General features: G+C 45.6%; 2 protein-coding genes across 3 annotated transcripts in view; one reads left to right on the top strand and one right to left on the bottom strand.

Moving 5' to 3' along the window:
* UPK1B (uroplakin 1B) overlaps positions 1-24281 on the top strand; it is a 73988-nt gene that overhangs the window by 16363 nt on the left and 33344 nt on the right. The window contains exon 8 of one of the 2 annotated variants that reach the window (XM_083821519.1): positions 15474-15545. The exons of the other annotated variant lie outside the window; for it this stretch is intronic. Coding sequence (XP_083677645.1) covers positions 15474-15530 — 57 coding nt within the window. The 3' untranslated portion in view covers positions 15531-15545. Of the gene's footprint in view, positions 1-15473; positions 15546-24281 lie in introns of those variants that run through there. 2 annotated transcript variants of the gene reach the window in all.
* The window catches only part of ARHGAP31 (Rho GTPase activating protein 31), a 59790-nt gene continuing 36620 nt past the window's right edge, over positions 1112-24281 (bottom strand). Inside the window, exons 4-12 of the mRNA XM_083821518.1 lie at positions 20267-20349; positions 19445-19552; positions 17543-17688; positions 15946-16144; positions 14061-14185; positions 11719-11778; positions 10431-11057; positions 9765-10078; positions 1112-8885 (exon numbers count right to left, since the gene is read on the bottom strand). Of these exons, the coding sequence (XP_083677644.1) occupies positions 6417-8885; positions 9765-10078; positions 10431-11057; positions 11719-11778; positions 14061-14185; positions 15946-16144; positions 17543-17688; positions 19445-19552; positions 20267-20349 (4131 nt within the window). The 3' untranslated portion in view covers positions 1112-6416. The remainder of the gene's footprint in view (positions 8886-9764; positions 10079-10430; positions 11058-11718; positions 11779-14060; positions 14186-15945; positions 16145-17542; positions 17689-19444; positions 19553-20266; positions 20350-24281) is intronic.

Raw genomic sequence — 24281 nt, forward strand, 5'->3', positions numbered from 1 at the left:
AGGAAAAAGAGTCAAGTTCTGATTTCAGCTGCTGAGTAGGAAAAAAAAAAAAAAGAAAAAAAAAAGTATTTAATTTACCCTAATGATTCCTCTATTGTTTGGGGGGGAACAAGAGCAGGCTGGACTGCAGATATGCCCAAGGAGGCTATAAACACAAGAACACCTGCCTTTTTTTCTGTCCTTTTTACCCCACAGTAGAATAATGGACAGATAATATTTACATCCACACTACATCTCAGAGATTGAATCAGTGAGGACTCTTCAAGAATCCAGAGAACCAGGAAACTTAATTCATAATTTAGTTAAGTTCTTGCTTATCCTTTACATATCATCAAAAGCACCAAACATGAGGCACCAAAAGCTTCATGGTAAACTATCTTGTTCAGCTCCTCTTGTTCACTCTACAAGTGTTGGGATCCCAAAATGTTTCTGCTCCTTTCTCTCTGCTGCTCTGCATTATTGCAGACAAGGCAGAATTCTACAGGACCTGTCCTAAATGGTAGGACATTCTCAGGTTGGAAATTAGGAGACATTTCTTCTCAGAAAGAGCAGTCAGGCATTGGAATGGGTTGCCCAGGGAGATGGTGGCATCACCATCCCTGGGGGTGTTTAAGAAAAGGTTGGACGTGGTGCTTAGGGACATGGTTTAGTGGGTGACATTGGTGGTAGAGGGATGGTTGGACCAGATGACCTTGGAGGTCTTTTCCAATCTTAATGATTCTGTGATTTTATGACATGATTAGGCATCACTGAAACATCAGCCTGGTAGAACTATAAATAGTAAGAAAAAAGATGAATTTTACCCTTGGAAATTTTAAAGTGTTGCTGATAATGGTACTTCTACAGAAGTCTCCAAGTCCTCACCATTTTCAGAGCTGCAGAGCAGCTGTAGCCCTCATAAATTCCAGTCAGAAATATGTATGATCAAGGCCTTAACATTCACCCCCACGGTCAAAACCCAGACAAACACAGCTTAGTGCCTTGGCCACTCACACAACAAGAGAAGGGCTCAAACTCCATGTCAGAGGAAGGCAAATGCATATACATCACATTCATAAACCAAATCCAGGAGAAAGAAAATATTTCAAAACATCACTAGGGCACAGATCTGTTTTTATAAAAACTCCAGTTTAATCTCATGGCTGAGACCTGGCAAAACATTTTTTTTTTAATGTTTTCTTTTTTCTTTTTTTTTCTTTCTTTCTTTTTTTAAGCAATAAGGCACAAAGACAGGCAAGTCCACACAGAGAACAAAGCTTAAAAAAATACAACCCATCAGGGCTAGCAGGAGAAATAATCAAAAACCAGAGCCAGCGGGATGGGGACAGTCCTTTTCACAGTGTCTGACTTCCAACCCTTCCCTTGATGTGGCAGCAAATAGTGTTTTGAAGGAGACCAGTGTCTGCAAGAACAATATCTGAGGTCTGGGCTGCTGCATGGAGCCCTCAGGAAGCACTTGCCTCCTGCCGTCCTTCCTTTCCAGGCCTGTGAAAGTCCTGCTCCATCTTCAGTTGAACTTAGTGGCAAGCTTTCCATTCCTTGCTCGGAGCACAAGTAGTTAACACCAAGCCTTTACATTGATAAGGAGCGAGAAAAAGATAAACTGAATTGGGATCAGCTACAGCTTCTCCCCCAGCCTTAGAGGTTATTTTCTAGAGATGGAGAGAAGCAAGAGAGACAACTGCAAAACCTGGGCATGCCCAAAAAGGACTATGTGTTCCAGCAGATTGCTTGTGTTTTCAAGGACTGGGGAGAAGCTTGTGGTAGGAAGCCAAGTCAGTCTTTACACTCTGGTCTCTCCTGATGTCATCCTTCCTCTCCCAGGACAAGATCTTGCTCAGGAAGGCCGATTCAGACCTTCTGCCCACCACAAAACAGTCAGAACTAATTAGCTTCTCAGTGGGCAGACAGCCAGTTGATCTCACACTTTCAGGGCTAGAAAAGTTGCAACATAAAACAGTTCCATGCATCAGCCCAAGTTTCACAGATGTGCAGGATTCCGTTTAGACAATTCCTTCATTTTAATTACATTTCCTTTTTAATATATTTATATAAAATGTTCTTTTATATATATATATATATAAATTTAACACAATATTCACCACTACAGGTGTTTCAGAATTCATTAGGAAAGAAAATAGACTTTGATTGCACCTTTTGGACTCCAGGTGGGGGAAAATGTTGCAGGGCTTTATGAATGCCCTCTGATGCAGACCTTAGTTCCCCTGAAGCTCTAAAGGTGAAAAAAAGAAGTGCTTCGGTCTTCCTGCAGTGATAGCATAGGATGGGAAGTCCAGAGGAATGTGGCTTATAAGGTGAGATAGAACACTCATTTCTGCTTACCCTCTCTCCAATAAGGCAGCTCCCACACAGGCTAACATTAACCACCTCTCTCGTTTCCATCAGGGGATCTATCTCTTTGCCAGCCCAACCATTTCACCCTGAGCTATGCTCCTGCACTTAAGAGAAGCTGCACAAACCCACTGGCTACATGCAAAAAATAAGTGAACTTAAGCCACCTCTCCTGTCTCCCACTGGTAGAAGTCTACAAGCAGCAAATGCTGGTGGTACGATATCATGATTGAGACTGAGTCCATCTGCAAGTTTAGGGGTGGCCTTTAAACCATCCATAGTCCCAGGGAAATTGATTTTTTTTTAGGTCTCTGAAATGATCCTTGCAAAGCTGCAAATGATGTGATAGTCTGTTTAGGAAGATCCTTTCCATAGTACCAAGAACCATTAGATCTCACACAAAATTTCAAATACTGGGCCAGGCCCATCTCCCGTAACACTGTCCTATCCCTCTCAATGCTTCACAGAAAAACAAACAAAACCAAGGAACAATCAAAGAAACAATATCCTTTCTTAAAACTGTTTGCAGGATCATGCTGGAGGGCAGGAGCTTGGTACTACCCCAAGTACAACTGCAAAACACTGAACCTCAGAAAACCTTATAGTCTCAGGTTCAATCTGCTACTGCAGGTTGGCAGAGAACAACCTAAGAACCCTAAAGTGATGGTGACATCAGGTCTGATCCTGGGGCTGACCTCAGGAATGGCGTAGTAAAGTGGGGTCTCAGGAGGTTCCAATCACACAGTCAGCACAACTCAGTGGTTGACAGCTTCTGTTTCTTGGCTCTGTCCAACTATCAAGCTTTGGTTGTTGAAGCTGACTGCAACTGTAGTACCAACACAGACCCACCCTTGAGCATTAGAAACTGCAGAAGTTTGGGTCTGGAGCTGGGCATGGTGATATCTGTGCAATAAAGAAATTACCCCCAGCTCTGCAGCATCTGGGGCCTTATCTCTGCTCTCGTGATACAAGTCCCCTTACAACCATAAAGCAATCGTGATGTGCCTGCATTCTGTCCACCTGGCTAGGATCTTGGAAGTTTGATACAGCAGCTGCAGGTTGGATCTGAAATTGCAAATACAGTTGTGATCAAGCTACAAAATAGAGATCTTGTTACGGAATCTCTGCTTAATTAAAATCCAGGACCTGGATCTGAGCTCAAATTCTGAAACACCTTTAAAAATTACAGTCTGGATACAGATTTTAGTTGAAGTCGACCTTTAATATTACATATAATTTTCTAATAATTTTCTCTTGCAGGAACTTCACCAATTATGCCAAAAGCACTATTACTAACTGGAACACTGTTAAGAGTTGAGGCAGCTTATTATATACAAGTTGCCAGACCTCATTTCTTGTTCATAGATCAGCTTATATGAGATCAAGGAGGAAAAGAAAGAATGGTTTTAAGGTGCCGAGGTTTCATCACATTTTCTTTTTCTTTTGACACATTACTTTATGAGTTTGGCTGGCTCCATTCCAGATGCCTTGGCAGTCACAACTAGGAACTGAGAAAATATAAATCCCTGCCCAAAGTAAACTGTTTTATTGATGCCAGAAAATCTGGGCACCATTTCCATTACTTTTGCTCTCTGTAAAGCCTTACCACAATACCTCGTATCACACCTTCCAAAGTCATTTGCCATTACTCCAGCTATGGTGTTTAAAAGCTTTCCCGTGAGGCAGTAAGAAAAGCACTTGGGTGCCATCTAAACGCAACACAGAGCTGTACTATGAGGAATATGGAAAACTGGCAAAACCTTGGTTTTAATGGGAGGCTGCACAGGCATTTTATGGTCTGGGAAAAGGCTAATACAGTTGTCATGAAGTTGCATATGCTGAACTGGCTGTCCACAGCTTGCCCAGGTAAAGCAGAGGCTGGCATCTGTGAGACAGCATGGACCCAAACAAGAACTCCAGGAATAATATTCTCCCTCAACCAAACTGACAGCATGGACTTAGTCTTTTGCTCTGTTCCCTCCTACACTGCATTACACACAAGTGGGACGTGCAATGGGGAGGATCAAATACAGCAACTTGTTACAGGGAAAGGCCCTCTTGTTTTTTCACCCTCCCTTTGGATATGGCAAGATAAAATACTGCTGAAGACGTATTCCTTGCATCCGTGTGCCCGGAGCTTCTCAAAAGTACTCTGGCACCTCTCCCCCTTAGCAATCAAAGTGTGCAGACAAAGCAGTGTATAGACCGGGCCCTCCAGCCACAATGACACTAATTAAGTGACACATTCAGGACAGACCAAGAGCTCATGGGCTGAGCTTGCCAACAATTTTAAGATGCCAGTACATTATGAAAAAAGCCATAACCATACATCTGCTGAGAAATTCTGACTGATACTCATTGTGGTGGCTATAGCACTTCCTACCAGATGCCCAGTTACTGCTCAAACTATAGCCCATAATACCCATCAGAGAGCCTACAGACCCAGACACCTCCACGAATGATGGGCCCTGCAAGCACCATTACAGGGACAATCTCAGTGCTGGTAGCAACACCTGTGTTCCCATCTCCTCCTAGCCACTGGTGACATTTAAGTCTCAGAAACAGCATGGGCTGTGCCTGACTTTGCAATCACCCACCGTGACATACCAGGCAACAGATGAACCTGCGGTTAACTCGGAGTTAGAGGCTTTATAAAGGAAGCTTTAATTCTATTCCCACAGCAGATATTGCTTATATGAACATGTATTTGCCTGTAACGATAACGGCCCTTCAGGAGAGAGTTTAATTCACTTCAGATCCCCCTCTCAGGATATTGTTTGCAATCTGTTCTACAGTCCCACAAAGCATCGTCTTTACCATACCCTCAATCAATTTGAAAGCATTGAGGGGCAGGGAGGTGAAAGCCAGCCATGTTCTCAAAGAAACAACGTAAAATCATAAGGACAGGAAGTTTGAAGGAGGAAGAAGCACCTGGGGACATGCCACACAGTGGCAATGAAAGACCAAGGGTCAAAGATACCTCAGTCAGGGTGCAGGAGGGCAGTAGCCCAAGGACATGCAGATCAGAAGATCCTCTTGGTTTTCTCTGCTGTTGGCAGTGTGGAGCACAGCTGGAGATAGTTACAGAAGTGTCACCTGGCTTTAAGCAATGATGAAAATAGTTGATACTGGCCTTTGTTATGACTCTATCTTCACTTCCATCGATACCAGCCTGAGAAGTCTCTATCAATGGACACTCATTCCCCAGCCACACAAGTCTTGCCTGCCAAAGAAAGGTGTGGCTGAGCACATAAAAACAAAACAAAACAAAACAAAACAAAACAAAAAAACAAACAAACAAAAAAAAAAACCATGATCAGGACTTGGAAGACTGAAAGAACAACTAGGTATTTCCAGTCCAGCTTTCATTCCAGACCTCACACATGGTGGAAAGATTACATCTTTGATGCAAGAGAAAAGCTGGTGGCAGCACCCTTAGGTTGTATGTTTGCCACTGGAACATTGTCGTGTAGCTCACACCTTTTGTAACTTGCTCATGCCAGCTTCATCCTTCCTCTTCAGCTATCCCCGGCTTCCTACACTGTTTAATTATGCTCTCCAAAAAAGATAGCAGAGACAGAAAGCCATGGTCCTTCAATGGCTGCTGCGAAAAGATAGAAGGAGGTCCCAAGCATCTGAACTTACCTCCTCAGCAGAAGTTTTGCCCCTGCACCCTGGGCTGCAGTACTTTAAAACAGTTTCCCCCCACTCTACATTTTTAAGTTATTCCAAGATTTACTTTTCCTTTTTTTTTTTTTTTTTCTGTAGAAAGGATGAGACTTCCACAGGGCTTGTTAGATAACAAGAACGAGGAAAGGCAAGTTCCTTGGGACTAGTTTACAAAAAGGCAAGACAGTGAGGGACTACAAAGGGATGAGAAAGGGAAGGAAAAGCAAGACAAAAAGACTGTGGCCCTCCATAGCAAAATGCTTTGCAGGAAATGGTAAAAGGTTTGGGTCCTCCTTGCACAAAACAGTTATAACAACAGCAAAATGGAAACAGTTGGTCTTGGTGTAGACACTGCCATCCCATCCACCACAGAAAAGGAGTAAGGGAAGCTGTTGCTATTCAATCTGCCTCCCGCTTCGTCCATCCAGAATCACAGAGCGCCTCTGTGGCTGGTAAAAGCAGCTGGTAGAAGTTTCCAGTCTCTGTCCATTCTTGGGGATGGTCATTTTGTTCCTCAGCGTCACCCCCTCAGGCGTTGTTCGCGACGTCTCAGACAGATCGCCACAGATGGGGCTCGAAGAGGTGGTCTGAGTGGGGCTCCTTATGGGTGATAACAGCACCCTGGAGTCTGCTGAAGAGGAGGGGTGGTCCATAATGGGGAAAGGGGGGCTAAAGAGAATTAGACTCTGGGGCCTCCCGGGCCTAGATCTATAGGAAGGCTTGGAGAACCCTGATGGCCTCTCCATCTTTGAGGACTGTGGGTTATCTTCAGCTGTCTCCCCCTCAGAAGTGCGCTTTCGGCGCAAAACGGGGGCATCCAGGGCAGGGTTATGATTGGATTGAGATAGCTCCAGCGGAGATCCAAGGCTGCTGTGCCAAGGGAAGGCCGAGTCCTTCTGAGCTGGGTCACTGTTCTCTTTCTCTGCCTTGGCTTTCTTCTCTGTCTGTGGACTCTTGGGGGGCTCCAGATGGCCCCATGCCACCCGTTGAGCCTGTCTGCCAGCCTGCTTAGCTTCTGCCTCCTTCTTCTCTGCTGGGGGAGCAGCATTTTGAGCCTGCAGGGGCTGGGGGATCTGGGTGTACTGAATCTTAGGCGGTATCACAGGCACAGCTCTAGCCTGGCACATCTTAATCATGAAGGAGGTTCTGACTGCTGACACACTGACAGGGGCAGAGTTACGACGGCCGGTGGTGGCATGGGCCACTGCCAGGTAATCCAAGTCCAGATCCATGTGGGCGTTGAAAGGAGATCTCCAGGGAACACCTTTACCCACAGCAGGGCAGGCAGTTGGCAGGGATGGGACAGAGTCACTGCTTTTCACTTCCTTCTGCCCACAGAGGTGGTGTCCTGTGGCGGAGGGCATGGCCAGGCTCTCAAAAGTGAAGAAATCTGGGGCTGGAAGGAGTGTATCCAAGTTGAGGGACGATGGCCTAGTCTTCACTTTACGAGGTGTTTCTTCATCTTTATTACTCAGACCTGATTCAGTGGCAGAGCACAATGCTTTGGTAACAGCATCTCCTCCCAGGGCAGTGTCCTGAGATATGGGCAACTCCTCCTTTATGTTCTTTGTCTGTAAAGAACAGTCTGGGGTATTTGGGTATGACAAAGACAGCTCGAGCTTTGAGCTCCAAGGCTTTTCTTTGCTCACATCCACTTTTTTCTCCTCTGGTTCTGAAAGAGGGATTCTGGAGGGTTCTTCTTGCTTAGCTGGTGTTTCCTCCCTGCCAAGGGGATACCCCAGCTCTTCAGGTTTCAGAGGTTCTTCAGGAAGACTTGTGCTATTCTCATCTTGCTTAGCTCTGCCCAAACTAGAGGGGGAGATGGGCTGTGTTTTAGGCAGCTCACAAGACGCTGGCAAGATGTCACTGCAAGGTTGCTGCTGTTCAGGGGCATCTATGAAAGGGAATGGGATAGTCCACAGACTCATCACCGTGTCTTTACTATCCAGGGAGAGGCTGCGACTGAATCGTGGTCTAAGAGAAAGGCCTGTCTCTGATCTCTGACTCTGTGGCTGAAACTCTGGTATTGTCTTCTCTTGAATGTCCTTAAAGGTGGGGGAGTGGAGGGGGCTCGTGACCCACTGATGATCCTCCCATGGCTCCACAAGTTCTAAGCTCTGCACGTTGTCTGTCCAGGTATCCTCGTCATCCTGCTCACCAGCATCATGAGTTCTGCTAACAGCATTGCCCTCCTTCAGTTCCTGGATTCCAGCTCCACTCAGCTCCTTGGAGGAGAATGTGTCCCTTCCATCAGCAGGCATTATCTCGGGCTTCTCGCTCTGAGTATGGACTGTGGCATGACCCTCAGTTTCCTTCTGCAGCTTGCAAGTGCTATCTTTTTCTTTCTCTGGCTCTGAGCATGCTCCTTTGGAAAGAGAAAATGTATCTGTTGGGGGAATCTCATTAATTTCTGGTTGACTATGAAGCTTCCAGTCCTGGGGAGGAGTGAGACATTCACTCATGTTGTCCTCCACCACTGGGTGGTGGTTCTTCAAGGCAGCTGCGCCAGTCGGGACAGTACCCGGTTTGGGTAGGGCTGGAGCACAGCTCTGCTGTGCAGCCACATCAGACTGGCAGCTGTGGTGGCTGTCTGGTCGTTCCACGTTGGTGGCACCAAATAAAGGCACCTGATCTGTGGTCTGCGGCGTTCCACTTGCAGATTTCTGCTCAGACAGGGTTGGGCCTTGCCCTGGGCCAGAGGAAAAACTATTTGTTTGTACTGAAGAAGATTCAGAAATTGGGCCTGTCTTGGGGACAGCTGCTGGCAAGATCAAAAGCTCCTCTTCAGGTTCAATGATTTTCAGTTCATGCTGTATCTCTGGCCACAGCGGTTCTAGAAGGGCATTCACAGGGTCCTCCTCAGTCTGAAAAACAGAAGAAACACCATGACCTGACAGCTCACAACTTACCAGTAAATACACCTCTGTTTTTCTCGTACAGCCCTCTTAGGATAGGGTGGCTTCTGGACAAGCATGTTCATGGGTACAGAAACACACACACATACTGCCACCAATCCACTGAAGGAAATACTACAAGTAGGTTTTATGAAGAAGATCTGTGACGTAGCCAGAATGAGGTCTGGGAAGATGCACTTGGAAAAGCGAGGTGAATGAGGAGCTGGAATGTCTCAGCCCATTTCTCAGCTCTTCCCATTCACTTGTCCTCGCCAGAGGCTCTGCATTCCCAAGTTGCACTCTAACTGGAATGAATAATCTGTTTAAGAATATAGGCGAACAGATCTTTGAATAGATATCCAGAGTGGAGTATCGCTGTAAGAAACTTAGTGAAAAAGCTCTAGTAGAGATACAGGGGAGGTAAGGGGGGGGAAAAAAAGTGTCTAGAGAATGGAAAAAAAAAATGAAATGTTCAGGCTGTACAGATCAACAGAATGGGACAGCAAAAATACATTTCAGGATTTCAGAGACCCTGGGTCAAAAGGATCAGACACCTGGACAGTCTCACATTTGGAGAGTCTCACAGCAGACAGATTGTACTGACTGCAGTCATAGTTACAAAAAGAGAAAATGAAGAAGAGACAGTAGGTAGTTGCATAAAGCTAAATCACCAAATGTTCATGGGAGCAGAACTGAAATTAATACACGGTCAATTCTTGACCCTGCTTAGCCTAGGTCATAGACTGAGTTTTCATGCCTATGGATGGACACACAATGAAATTTTGAACAGCTTCTCAGTCACCACCATGACATCGCCTCCCATCTTTTTTCTCACGGCTTCTTCCTTACCGCATCCCTTAAGCGTGGTGCCTCCTCTTGCTTAGCCTTCTGGATGTCCTGCTGGCCACAGCTGCCTTCTGGGGAGACGTCCTTCATCTTGAGCTGCCCTTGCTCTGCCTTGTCTGCAGGGAGCAGCCCTGTATGGACCTCTGAGGCTGGAGTTTGTTCCAAGGTGGGACTTTGCTCTGAGGATTGCCGGAGGCTGCTGCTGCTGCTGGTGCTGCTGCTCTGCCCACATAACATCTCTTGATTTTCTGCTGCAGGCTGTGCAGTTTCTAATGTCTCGGGTTTCCTGTCTGCCACCAGCTCCTCAGGGTGAGAGCCTGGATCAGAAACACAAATGAACTTTGTAACGACTTGTGACTGAAAGCATGTGCCTGGCAGCACTCCCTGAAATGAAGCAGTGCAATTTTGGCCCAGCGAGAACAAAGAAAGCTGCAGAGCTTCCTCCGGGCAGAACAGGGCGTTGCTGTAAGGACACCCACCTCCCCAGCCCCAGTACTGCTGCAAGGGCCAACGCGATCTGCAGCTGCCAACACCAGCCCTGCCACTGCTTGGTCTCTTTCCTGCCACGAGGGCAGGCTGGAGCCACCTCCACACCACTGCAACCAAGCATCAGGGTACCTCCACTAGCCCAGCATGGGCTCCACACAGCTCTCCGCAACACGCCTTTACCTCGGGCTACTCCCGTTGGCAGAAGAGGCCCCGGTGGCTTCTCCTTCCTCTCCGGGGCCAGCTCCATCCTCGTGTGGCTCCCTGCTTCCAGGGCCGAGGGGCTTGTACTCTCAGGCACCAGGGCAGACAGCTCCTCCAAGCTGGAGAGGGAAGGCTTGTCCTTGGCAGGCACACGGCACGGGGTGCTGTTGGTGCTGATGACTGCGGACACCCGGAGCGGGACAGAGACAGCGAAGGGCTCTGAGATGTTCAGGGCTTTCCTCTGGTGCCGAGGGGAGGCCTCCAAGGGGAAGAGGCTGCTGGGAAAGCCCGACTTGGCGGCTGTTTCAGAGGTGTAGAACATGCGACTGCCTTTGGGGGAAGTCTGCTCATTTTCGGCCTCCTCTGCTGCTCGGAAGACCTTCAGCTGCTCGGGGGGTGATTTTGCCTGTGGTGTCCGGCAAGGAGCTTTGTCTCCACTCAGCTCTGAGCTTCCTTTTGCCCCCATGGCAGATCCTTCCCGCTCCCACTCGTTCTCCTTGCTGAGGTCATATGAACTGCCTGTGCCTCCGGTCCGCATTTTCATCACCGGGACAAAAAACCCTCCAGTAGTCACTGCTCGTTTGAATCTGCTCTTTTCATCCTCTCCTAGAGGAGGAAAGATACAAGGCAGTCAGTGGAAAGCAAAGCACTAGCAGCAGCCTTCCTCTGCAAGGAGCCCATCTTCATCCCTCCAGGAACGGCTCCTGCCCTTGGTGAACACCCACATTTCCTCGGAGGGATGGGGACTGTAGCCCTGCGACTCCTTCAAACTGGGCAGGCAGGGCTGAATAGGATGCCTTCCTCTGGAAACCATCTAGGACTTTTATTAGAGGCCACTCTCAATCAGATGCAGCCAAGTCTAGAGCTAGCACACATTGCCCACACAGATCATAGCTCAGGGCTTTCTTGGTTTGATTATTGTGAGTATTTTTAATTGCTTTATACTTTTTCTTGTAAAAGGGAACTTTGCGCCCACCAGGATAACCAAGAATGAAATCAAAGCAATCCCACTGCTAATAAAGATGCAGCTAGGCACAGTGATAATTCTCAGGTGCATGCACAAACACAAAAGACACAGTTGAAGGTTAAAAATGCATGCACAGAAGGGTGAAGGCACTTGTCAGCAGCTGTGGCATAAGCACATGAGGATATGCAACATGGTGAGATAAGAAAAGACAGAGCACAACATATATGCAAGCATGGGGGGGAGCTGAGAGGGCAGAGGTACATCCCTTCACCCTTAGAGCATAAGCGGTTGATGTCTCACCTTCCACTGGCAGGGAACACAGTGAGTCCATGCTCTTCGCGGGCCGAATGGTTGCTTTTTCTGTGGAAAATGAGTTTTAGAAACAGGCTTCAGATCCCGCAGCTTTGCAGGCTTCAGCCCATAAAGAACAAAAGCTGAATATAGACAGACATGCCAGACAGATATCAAAGTTATTTTCCGTTTCCGAGCGTTCCCCCTCTGCATCCACACCACGCAGCTTATTACCCACAACACTTGTCCACACAGCTGGGGATCCACTAGTGCTAACAACAGCTTTGCACCTGCCAGACATGTGGAGAGCTATACTTAACCCGGCCAGTCAACACCATCTTCACTCTGAAGCAGTTTGACATCCCCAAAGCCGTCTTGTGCCATTGCCCTCCCCAGTCATGCCAGGCTGTTGCTTTTGGGGACTTTTAAACTAAACTGACATAAATGCCTTCCCACTTCTCATTCCTTATAGTGAATGTTGGGTTATTTTCATGTTCCATCCCCAGATTCTTGCTGGCATGAGCATGCTCAGCCTCCAGCAAGCACAGCAGGAAAATTATGTGGTCAGTAAGCAACTTATTCCCTAGTCATCCTCACTAGACTTACTTGTCCAAACATGATCTGCCATTTGTCACCAGACACTCTACAGGTCTGTTCCCAAGAGGTTTTGGAAGCATGTGACTGTTACTGCTCTGAAAGGGGAGATGGAGGGGAAAGTAGCTGGCAAGAACAGCAAGTTAGTTTCTGGCAGCCCAAAAACGATCCTGGGAGCTCTGGAAAACGTCTGGGAGCAAACTTTGCTGTTTACAATGGTGCACAAAGTAGGTAAGGCAGAAAGTGAGTGGGCTTGTTGGACTTTATTTGTTTATATAATTAAGGCTTCTGGGACTTTCACATGAGCACGGGAGAAACTCCAGCTACCTTTCGCATTTATATGGAGTCCTGGCTACCTTTCACGTTCATATGGCATGATGTCTTGAGCACTGGCTCTGCATTCCCAGAGGAACAGAATTCAAGCTGCGGAGCTCACATTTTATGTGACTTGCAGACTTGTGTGCATGGACAAAAACCGTGCTAAAGCATGTGCTGAGTTTCAACAGCAAGTTCATCTGTTTCCCCACATTATGCTGTAAGCAGAGAGTACACAAAAATACAACATGGCAGCGCTAAAGCATTGCTTCTCCAAAGCACTGCTCTGATGCCTAAATCTCTGCATGGTTCTGCATTTTTATGTCCTGCTGGTGAAAATGTACAACCTCCTGTCACTCAGTACTGTGCTTGGAACAAAGGCTCAGCCCTGACAATCACTGGGCTCCAAACATTCCCAGGCAACCCTAGGCTAGTACTATTTTGGGACAGAGTATTCCTTATCAAAGTGAGAAGGTGATCCCATGATCAAAATAGGATGGAGAGCTATTTTGAGGTCTGCCATGGACAATCTGTGTGAGGCCATCTGTACATGTAAAACACGGGGAAGGCAGGTGTCCAAAGAAAGTTGGATCCAGCATTTGGCTTCACACTTATCTTTGATCCAAAGACAGCCTCTCTCATATGTGGTTGGCAACATTATATAATGTTGGCAACACTAAACATTTTAAGTCTTGCGATGTTTGGTAGTATTCCTTCAAACACCAACTCCTAGAATCATGAGGTTATCTTAAAAATCGCAAGTTTATCTTCTTTTTAATAAGCAAATCATGATTACTTTGAAGTTATCTCTATGATTTTTAAGAGTTGATTCATCATTTCTGAACACTTGGAATTGGCACTCCTAGGTAATTTTCTAGGAAGCACAGCACTAAAGATATTGCAGCTCAGGAGAATCTAGAATTTAGGATTACAGTCAGGAGGAAAGACATTTTCTCCCTTGTAAATGTTGCAAAAGTAATCATTTCCCTCAATGTGCTGAGAGCTAGGAGCCATAGGAACTCCTTGTTTTTCACAGACATTGAACACAGTTGGTTCTTTAATGCCCTGTGGTAGGACAGCCGCTCACCCAGTGCTGTGTAAGGAATGTAAGGAGTTGGCTGGGTTAGAAGAGTGGACTAATCCAACCCAATATGCCACATAGAATTTCCTAGTCCTCAGGCTCGACAGCTGGGCAGTGGGAGCCTGTTTATCACATACCAAAATGGAATATTTGCTGTAGCTGCCTGGCATATCATCCTTAAGGGTGCTTCTTGCCATCACATGAAAATAAGATGTTCATGAAACCAGGCAACAAACATGACTCCATTAAACTATCTCAAGTCTAATGACATTAGTGTCACATGGATACAGGTTGCCTCCTGCTATCAGTGCCACAGGAGAAGCTGTGGAGAGAAATACGTAACTGAAAAGTGTGTTCTTACCAGAGAGTTTCTGTGCCCTTACGAAGACACTCCCATTTCGACTCAATTTAGACTTTGATTCTGAGCCAGAACGGCCCAAGTTAAATATCGACTTCCATTTCTTGGACTTGGTAGATAACTTCCTCCTGGAACAAAAAAAAAAAAAAAAAAAAAAAAAAAGAGCTCGGGAGATTACCAAAACTTACCTTTTTTTTTTTTTTCAGAATCCCATAAAAGCCCCTGAACTCTTTCCCCTCAACACTTCCCTTCTTTTCCTCTCAAATCTCTTCTAATTCTAGTATATGCAAGGCATCGCTACACGAACACCTCTCCCTTATCTGCAAGTGATTTATCTGTACTGCTGATTTAACCATGTCAAGGATGGAAAGACACCTGAGCCAACTCTGTGAAGAGTTGGCTTTGGCATTATTCTACAGCAACTGTGATTGAGTGATCAACCAGGCCTGCCTCCAGAAAGGAGATGTTTCTGGGGCTAGAACTGTCTTGTAACACAGTAAAGAAATAATTGCCTTTTAGATAGGTTTTAATGACAGTATGCAAGATAAATTCCAGAGAACTGATGGAATGTGTGTTATTGCCTGGTGCACGAAGCTATCCTTTAAAGTCCTCATGATTTATAGTTTTTATGAATTTGCAAAAATAAAAGGATCTGTTAATACAAATGGCTATTAATGCTTCTCAGGTCAATCTGAATTTAATCATGAGTGTTGATCATATGCTAGTATAATGTAATAACTGAAAGGAGGAGGCTTAAGGGAATTAAATCAATTTCTTGTAAATGTCAGAGGAAGTGGGTGCCAGTTCCCTGTGTCTTTTCAGAAAGCCCAGCTTTAAACAGAAAGAAGCTGCTGTTCCTGAAGCCAATTTTCTTGTATGAATATTATTGCGTGAAGCTCTGTTTCAGTTCCTTCACATTCCCCTTCTGACTCCTCCTTCAATCTTCAAGAGCAAGAACCATTTTATTTCCCTGTCTCACTCTCCAAAATTGGTTTTCTACCCGTTCTCATAGTTCTGCTTTTCCTTCAGATCAGTACTCAGAAGAGCACAAATCAGTCCTACGAAGAGGATTAACATCTTAGTGATAGGTCTGTTCTCTTCAAGTGAGAAAGGAAAAGGCACTGTAGACAGTAAATACACCCTTTTGTTTTAAACTGGTTATCTTCTTGCCAGTATTCTATTAGACAGCTCATTTTTCTTTTAATATATCAAGTGTGAAGAAATATCTTTGCTACGGTGCTTTATGGGTCAGTAGATTAATGAGTCTCCTGCTGCAGAGGCTATAATCTCTCAGAACCAGGCAGTCGAGCAGCCATATATTAACAGATAGATAGACCAATAGATAAATAATTAGGCCGGACACCAGTGCCAACAACTGCAGCAATGTAAGCTGAAATTGGACTCTTGTCAACATAGGTGCCACTATGTAAATATCTCGTGCTGGAGAAATTTTGCCTTGCTGCTTGGCTGTGAGCACAGAGGAAGGTGGAGAAGGATGAAGCTGAGCTGGTCAGTACCACCACGCGCGCTATGGACAAGCTACCAGCAGGTGGAACTCGTATGAGAGCAGTGTCTGGACCTGCTCCTTGCCCAGCCCTCGTTTAGTCAAACCTTGAACTCAGACAAGGTCGCAAAGACAATTAATTCCTCCTGCAGGATGTTCTGCCCTAATGGAGGGATGAGGACTAGTGGAGCTATGAATCCAGCAACTGAAATGCTTCTCAGGAGCAGCTGTGCCTCTTGAGAAGAATGTGCAATTTTCTCTCAGTGGTGGCTGTAAATTCATGTGTGCAGGTGTGCGGCTTTCACACTAAGAGAAGTCTCATTCCTAATCATGCTGGGGAACCTGCTCCTTTTGCTCACACTTTACACTCTCCTTGGTACTTACTTGCTGTCAGGGAGGTCAACAACTGTGTGGAAAAGGGAGCCGGTTACAGGGACAATCTCAGGCAAGCTGTTCTCTCTCCTCTCCTTCCGAGCAGGGTGGGAGGCCGACAGACTCCGTGCCTGCGCTTCTTCCAGGCTCACCAGCTTCATCGGCAGGGAGGCCGAGGGGAGTGACAGATTTCTCACAACTGGTGTGTTCTCTGAAAAGCAAGAAAGTACATTCCAGCCCCAGGGTGAGGAGAGATGAGAGCAAGAGCTTTATGTCTTTATTTGACTGGAACAACTCCTGCGGAGGGGGAAAAGGAGCAGCACGTGCAGAGAGAGAGGCTTTTGTCAGATAAGCCTTCCATCTCCCCAGCAACCTTATCCATCTGAGCGCATTCCCAGCAGGGGCCACACTTGCCAGCCAAAGGCTGCTTTGCACAGGCTTGCTGCCCCTGCTCTAGATGCGCTGGTGTTAAAGAGGCGTCCCTGAAAAACACCAGGATGCATACATTCTTCTTCCTCCCCAGGTTTTGGAGCAGCTGAGTCCCCACCCAAGCCTGGTGCCTCATTCTCCCTCTCACTTCCACATCTTTCTCATTTTTTTGTTGTAGGAAGGGGGACTGCTCTAAAAACCACCATTACTATACCTTCCCTTCAGGGCTACGGGGAGTACCTGCAGTACAACCAGGAGGTTTGGAATTTGCTAATCGATGTCTTGCCGTACTGCTGGTGGCAGTAAGGACACAGTTCCTCTCTCCCTGCCTTCTGCCATGGCATAAACATGGGCATAGCAGTGGCACCTGCACCAGCACAGCACAGGTGCTGCAGGTCGAACAGCGCTGGAACCACAGGCTCCAGGGACAGCCAGCAGGAAAAAGTGGATGGGATGAGCTGACACAGGGCTGGAGAGAAGAAGCGTGGTTACTCCATCATTTCTGCAGGTGTCTTCCCAGTGTGTATAACAGGAAGACACATACTGCTGAAATGATGTGAGATCACTGTGGTTCCAAGCCCTCTCACTTCTCAGCCTTATAAGAATTTTGACAGCAAACCTGTCACTAAATAAAAAAATCAGCATCTCCCAAATCAGTGTTGAATTCCCAGTAAAAATAAATCAATCACTTCTCATAGAACATCTCCAAGAACAAGACAGAAGTTTTTAAAACACAAGCAAAAGTTTTATCTTGGGAGTGTGGCCTCCGAGTTGGATGGATACAATGGCTTCAGGGCAGGTATTGCTGGTATGATAAATTATATGTGGGGAAGCCTGACAGAACCAAGAGTGTGGCTGATGTGCTTAGAGAGAAACTTAGGCCCAGCTGAGAAGCTAGTTGGGTGGTCTTCCTTCTGAACAAGGGGTTAAGCCAGGTGAGATCGTGTGAAGAATGAGCCGTAGGGCAATCTGAGAGCACACTGGAGGAGACTAGTACCCAGAAATATTGGAGATGAGGATGAGAAGGACTAGGGTAGTGAGGGATTGGGATCAAGGTGTATTTGGGGTAGTGTGTGAGCATTCTAAGTGTTGATGCTTTTGAAATATTGGTGGAAGGGGATACAGTTAGAGCTATAGTACAGGGCAAGAGACACATAGGGTGGTTTGGGGAGGTTGTTACCAATGTTCTCTGCAGAGCTGGCTTTTCTGTTTTTGCTGAAGATCTGATCCACGTGATTCAGGATGAACTCTATCACCAACTGCTGGACTCGCACCTCCAGGAAAGCTGCATCCCCATTGCAGCCAACGGCCTCTATCTCCTTTGACCTGCACCAGGAAAGAGGTTTACTAGTAGCCAGAATTATTGTCACATGAGGCCTTTGGGAATGAGGAACTGGCTTTCTTCCTGAAAGACTTGGAACAGGGATGTTTTGGCCTCCCTTGCTGCATCTTTTGCTTTCCTTTGATCACCAAGCCCTCACCTTCTCTCTGCCTTTTCACTCTTTTAAAAATCTGTTTCCATTTTCTCTCTCACCTTTGTTATTTCTTTCCTGCCTGTTATTTTCCCTCCTTCCCTTTCACATTCTTCAGCAGCAGATAAAACTGACTCTCAAACTGCTCTCTTTTCTCCCTCTTTGGTCCTCCTTTAGCACTTTCAAAGTTAGCCCTGAAAGACAACACAGGAGCCTTCAAGCACTGCTTCCAGATCCCTGTGCAATGCTTCAATCATCTCTCCAAGGAGAGTTCAAATGAAATCCCTCAGAAACCTGCTCATGTTCTCCCCATGCCAGTTTTGCCAATGTTCTGCTGCGTGTCCCAGTAGGCTCTTCACTGCCCCCCTGCACTCTCACATTCTCACTCTTGCTCTCAGCAAAGAAACATTCCTTATCTTGACATGCCAAAGTGTTGCTGAAGAAATTATCTCTGGGCAATGGATCCTTTGTAAAGTTAATGACTGGTGTGTTAGATAATAGCTTGGGGCATTGCCAAGAGGATAACCATGTAAGGAGACTGCAAGTGCATTGCTTGCTCCTTTCTTATCCTCCCTGGGATTTGCACTTACAATAGATTGCAAGAGGAAACAGACTTCAGTTTTTTTGACAAGGACAGATGCTGGCATGAAAACATCTCAGTAGTAAAGGCCCACTTTGTGATGTTCAGTAGAGTAAGCATCTGAATCATTTTCAGAACCTGCTCTGCCTTTGTTGTGATTTGCCTGTAGCTCTCTTGCCAATGTCCCTCCAGCCTGCCCTGCGGCCTCCTCTCAGCCCCCTCCCCACCTCCTGGTTCCCTGCACCAACTCTGCCAATGTCCCTCTCCTGCCCAGCAGGCCTTATCTGGACTGCCCCTGCATAGCTCAATCCTCTCAACACACGGGTATGGGATAGGCGGGGAAGGCAACTGCACCAAAATACAAAACATTTAAATATAAAATTTTCAGATAAAATGTTTTCTTGTTCTACTCGGCTCTACAACATATCAGACAAACTTCTACCTGCACCTTATCTGGGCCTCTTCTCAGAAAAGTGCCCAGCAAATCAATCAAAATCTACCTGGTGGTTTTGTGATCTGACACGAGCTGGCATCTTAAGTCCATCGAGCTCATTTCACTTATGCTGTAGCAGACCCAGATACAAGACAGGCCTGTGATATTATTACCCTGTTTTCTTCCCTTCCAAGCCCTGCTGTCTCTCACCGCATCACTGCAGAAGCACTGGCACTGTCAGAAATGTCATTTCCGTTCCACAGTGATGAGCTAACTCGTCATTTTTAAATCAATGTGCTCAACTTACAAATAACAGCCTTATTTTTGAAGAAAATAAAATTAAAAAAAAAAAAAAAGAACAAGTGAAGAAGCAAAACCACAAGTTTCCTTGGATGCTGGCAGTAAAACCTCAGATTATTCAACCTGGAAGAATTTTTTCTCATTTTAAGAGCTGCTTGCTCTACTCTAGCATTCCCTTTAGTTGTTCTGGTTTTTCCTGCCTCTTCTTTTCCCTCAGTGGATGTGTCTCTAGGCTCAGGTGCTGATGCTCCCTGTGGAGCTCAACATGGTGCTCAGGCTGGGAGGACTCTACTGTACCTGAGGAGATTGGGAGCCCACACCAAGGCCAGGTTCCTGGTGTGCATGTTGGTCATGTTGCTGAAGGAGGCCAGGTGAGTCAGGTGCTTGATCAGGTATTCCAGCGTTCTGCAGTGGTTTCACATGAATAGAGAGAAAATTGTCAAGTCCCTCACCGTGCGCATGGTTGTCTCATCTGAGGGCTGCCCATTGTGGCCTGAAGTGTGAGACCCACTGGTGGGCTCTCCCTTCCACTCAGGTGACCAATGCTTGTCTATAGGGACAGCAGGTCTGGGGCTCAGCCTGGAGCTCGGAGTTGTCCCCTCCTCAAGGAGGGCAGTGTCTGCACAATAGGCCCCATCAAACTGAGGATTTACAGAGCCAGGATTTTGATGGGATGGCAGTGAATCCCTGAATATCCTTGCTCTGTGGTGGCCAGGGATGGGACATAAACCAATCAATCCTTAGCATGATGTGGGTGCAAGGGAGATGGCATCTGGGTAGGAGAAAGGGTTGGACCCTGCAAAGTCTGAGGGCTTAGCTCATGCTGAAGTGCCTCCAGAAGATCATCTGCTTCTCACCACACCCAGTACACTGGCCAAGGGTGCCATGGTGGTCATACCCAGGGAGGAGGAGGATAGGCTGAGGCAGGGAGAGCCTGTTTACTGATGGCTTGTTCAATGACATTTAAATGCCAGATAAATTGTTGCCAGATTTGGAAATAGTGAGTCAGCTTTTGGGAATTAACTTCTGGAAACGAACTCTGTTGCTGTTTCAAGCAACGTTCCCTGATGGTGACAGCCACCACCCTGTTCCTCAGAGCCTGGGTGGACACATTCTCACCTGTAATGCGATGGTGGGAGCTCCTGGATGACATTTTGTATTCGTGCCAACTGCTCGTCCTCAGGGAAGCGTGATACTGCTTCCTGCGGAGATACAAGGAAACAGTCCACCCTGGCGACGGACTTAGGGGAAAAGGAAGAGGGATAAGGAAGGTCACACGAGACAGCCTGTCTCTGAGGGAATGCTCTCTTGTTACCTTGCAGAGCTATTGGTAGGACAAGTTGCTTTGTGTTCCCAGCACATCAGGGATTTGCCGTGCTGTTATTTCATGTATGGGTACATCTTCCCCACACCTTGCAACAGGGTGGTCAATGTTTTGAGGGGAGGGAGGGTAGAAAACTGAGAGCTTCAATTAGGAATTATGTTTCTTGTGTTTTTTTTCCTCTCTTTTTCCCTTCATTTAACAAGGATAGTGATAGGTAAAACAGAAATAGAGGGAAAGAGAAAAGTGAAAATAATGAAAAATAAAAAAGATGAATGAATGAAAACATCCATCCCCCAGAACTGTGTTGAAATAAAATAGGTCTTTCAAGCCCAGTGTAATAAAAAAGGGTTGGATATGCATACTCTATATTCATTAAAATAAGCCATATTTGTGTCTGTCATATGAAGATAACTAGAAATAGTCTGTGTGAGTTTTCATCTTACATGGTGGGAGAAGCCTTAGCAAAATCACTGTCCTGGTAGATTAATAAATTCCAATACTCAAGGTTAGACTAGGTTAGACAGAATTGAGGCTATACATCTTGGTCTTGATCAAGTGTCTCTGGAGCAAAAGCTTAAAAAGCCATGATAAGCTTTTGTCTGCATTCCTAGGAGTTTACTGCATTGGTATCCATCTGTTCAGCTATTCCCTTTCAGTTTTTGTGCTGGGGGAGGGCAAACCACCAGCGACTTCAAACAATGCATGACTGTCTGGGAACCTCCTGCCTACCCTGCTGCCACTGGAGTTTGGAATGAGTTCAAAGAAAGATGCTGGGACCCACGCTGCCAGCAGAAGCTTTGCCTACAGACAGACGTCAGCACTGCTAGGAAAGGAGAGGAAGGAAATAACCCGTCCCAAACCACCCGCCGCTTAAACATCATCAACCTGAAATTACGAGTTACGACTACGGAAGCATCTTCTCATCCTTGCAATCCCTATGACATCTACACTAACGATGCTGCCATCTCCGTTCAGGTCACTGTCCTTTTCCCTGCAGACCATTTCTCATGTACAACCAATGGTAAACCAAATCTAGCTAGTTTCAAGGTCAGAGATGAATACGAATATATTTTATTCCCTAAGACTGGGAATTAAGATCTATGCCCTCTAGCTTGAATTTACTCATTGGTGTCACAGCAAAGAAAAATGAGTGAGCTCACCAGTTTGGTGTATGTGAGATGTGGATGCATTTCTTTTGCCCAAATTAAAGGTAGGTTAACGCCTTGTACTACATTTTACCCATAACAACAGCAGTGGGCCAACTGATTATCTTTGTCACAAGCTCACACTCACAAATGCCCAAACATTGCCATCTCCACAGGCCAGGAATCAAGCCTTGCAGTGCCACAGACGGGACATGTCACAACACTGCCAACACCAGTACAACTCCTCCATGACCTGCATTGCCCCCACAGGCAGCTGCGCATGTGCATGGATCAGTTCTCTGCCAAGGAGAGCGACCCACAGCAGCAGTGTGCCAGGCCGCCTGTTGCAAAACACCTGAATTGTGAATGATAAGCCCTTGTGAATTGAAAAGAGCTGGCTGTACACTTCATTTCCAACCGTAAGCAGGAAACAAAACTGTTCTGAGATTTGAGAAAGTGATGCTAACTTTCTCCTTGTTTTCATTGTTATTCTGCTGAAACAATGCCTTGGTGAGGAGGAAGGACCAAGCAAAGGACCCTTTCTGAGGCATGTGACTCATCAGGAGGTTTAGGGACAGCCCTTTCACTGCAACAAATAGGAATATTTAAAAGTTTGAAATCAATCCTTTAAAAACAAAGAAACCAACAAACAAAAAACACTATTACAATCAGCCTAGAAATCCTAAGAACAAGAATTCTCACAATCTTCATACAAGGTTTCCAGCTGAATGACCTTACCCAAAGATGAAGAAAGAGAGGAATGCAAATTTTAACTAGTGCATCTAAAACATTATATTTCAGCCGGATTGTACACAGAATTTTCTCTCCTGATTTGTGCTGATTTTCATTCCTACATTTAACTTCCAGTTCTCAAAGACCTAATGCTTAGACAGCAAGTGAATACCAGACTTTCTGTGGTCGTGACCCATTCAAACCTCCAAGTCACATTTCTGACCCACATGTGTTGTGCCTTTGAAATCTGAGGCCCTTTCCAACTTCAGGATTAGAACAGCAAAATACAGAATTCAAGGAAGAACCAATAACTCCATTTATTACATGTCCGCTAATCACAGCATGAATTCCAGCTGTTTATATTTTCATCTCACAAACAGGAAAAGAGCACTCTGAGGATGGTAGAAGGTAGGTATCTAAAGCAATTTAAAATCCTGGATTTTTTTTTTTTTAACTCTGATGGTGATTCTAGGAATGCACAATTCACAAAAGCCTTGAATAACAACTGGAATTGAGACCAGAGAGAGCAGGTACGCTTGGCCTCCTACAGATGATTTGTCCTGAAGGACCATCCACCTCTATGCCCAGGTTGGAAGGAACCAAGCAGAGTCAACTTATCTATTCCATGAAACAAGCAGCCAGCACCAGAATACTAGATGGAAAACTGGGGAGCGTGAGAGGGCACCATTCTGCAAAGGTCAACAGCCTATGAGGTCGTGACTGGGATGTTACATCCATAAATGATGACCAAAAGGCCAATCCCTCTCTAGTCATTAAGAATTTGACTTTCCTTAGCCACAAATATCTGAATCACCCTGGTGACTCAATGTGGAGCCTATCCCATCTCAGAAGCAACTCTGAGTGAGTCAGTCTGGGATTAGCATGCATCCTTTACTCCTACTAGAGCTCTTCTGCCTAGGCACAGCTGCCACCATTCCCTGTTCAGACACCCCACGCACATGCACGCTCCTATAGTGCTTTTTCTGGTCCTTGGGGATTTGGTCTTTTTTATTTCTTTCCTCCCTGTATCTGACTGTGTTTCCTGTCAGCTGGGTTACCCATTATAAATCTCCACTGAGCAGAATTATGTGAATAAGAGATTTTGTGGCAGAGCAAACTAAGACGACGGAGTTTAAAAAAAAAAAATCCCTTTTAGGTCAATCTAAAGTGATAACATTTGGGGGAGCTGGCACAAGATTTTTAAAAACAGTTGTTCAAGGTTGACTAAGGATCACATTTCAACCAAAAGTGAAAGAAAAACTCATTTAAATTTGGGTCTATTTAACCCTTTTCTGAAAGATGTTTTATTTAAGAGCTGGATGTGTTGATTTAAAGTTGAAACATTTCCTTTAGAAAGTATTTGTAAAAGAAACATTTGGATAGTTACAGAAGTGTTTTCCCTTTTGTTTTTGAATAAAACTATTTACCAAATGTATCTGACCAAAATCTGCAAGTCATCATCTCAAAACTGCACTTTTCAGCAAACATTCTTTCCTAAAAAAGTTTCCATCTAAATCTTCATGTTTCCTTTATAGCATTTTTCTTTCATAAATCAGTAATGATAGCCAGAAAGACACCAGCCAAATATCTGCAACAAGAATGAAGCTCATCAGTTACTATGAATGGTTCAATTATACCCTGTATTTTCAAGGTCCTATTCACCCTGACTGTCTCCATTTTGGAGATCCTATCCTATATCCTAATGATCCCTATATCTTGAGGGTATAGGACAATTTTTCACATCTGCTCAGAGTTGTGATTGAGGTTTTGACTATCCACCACCTCAAAACACAGCGTAGTCTTACTTAAAAATCGTCATGGAAATAGAAAGACACCTAGCACTTTTGTGTAGCTGTCAGGCAGCACAGTAAGGCTAGCAAGTTCTTGTTCCCCAGCTCAGTTATAGTCCCAAGCAGCTACGTGACTTCTTATA

Source organism: Anser anser (assembly GCF_964211835.1).
Source record: "Anser anser genome assembly, chromosome: 1".
Classification (NCBI taxonomy): domain Eukaryota; kingdom Metazoa; phylum Chordata; class Aves; order Anseriformes; family Anatidae; genus Anser; species Anser anser.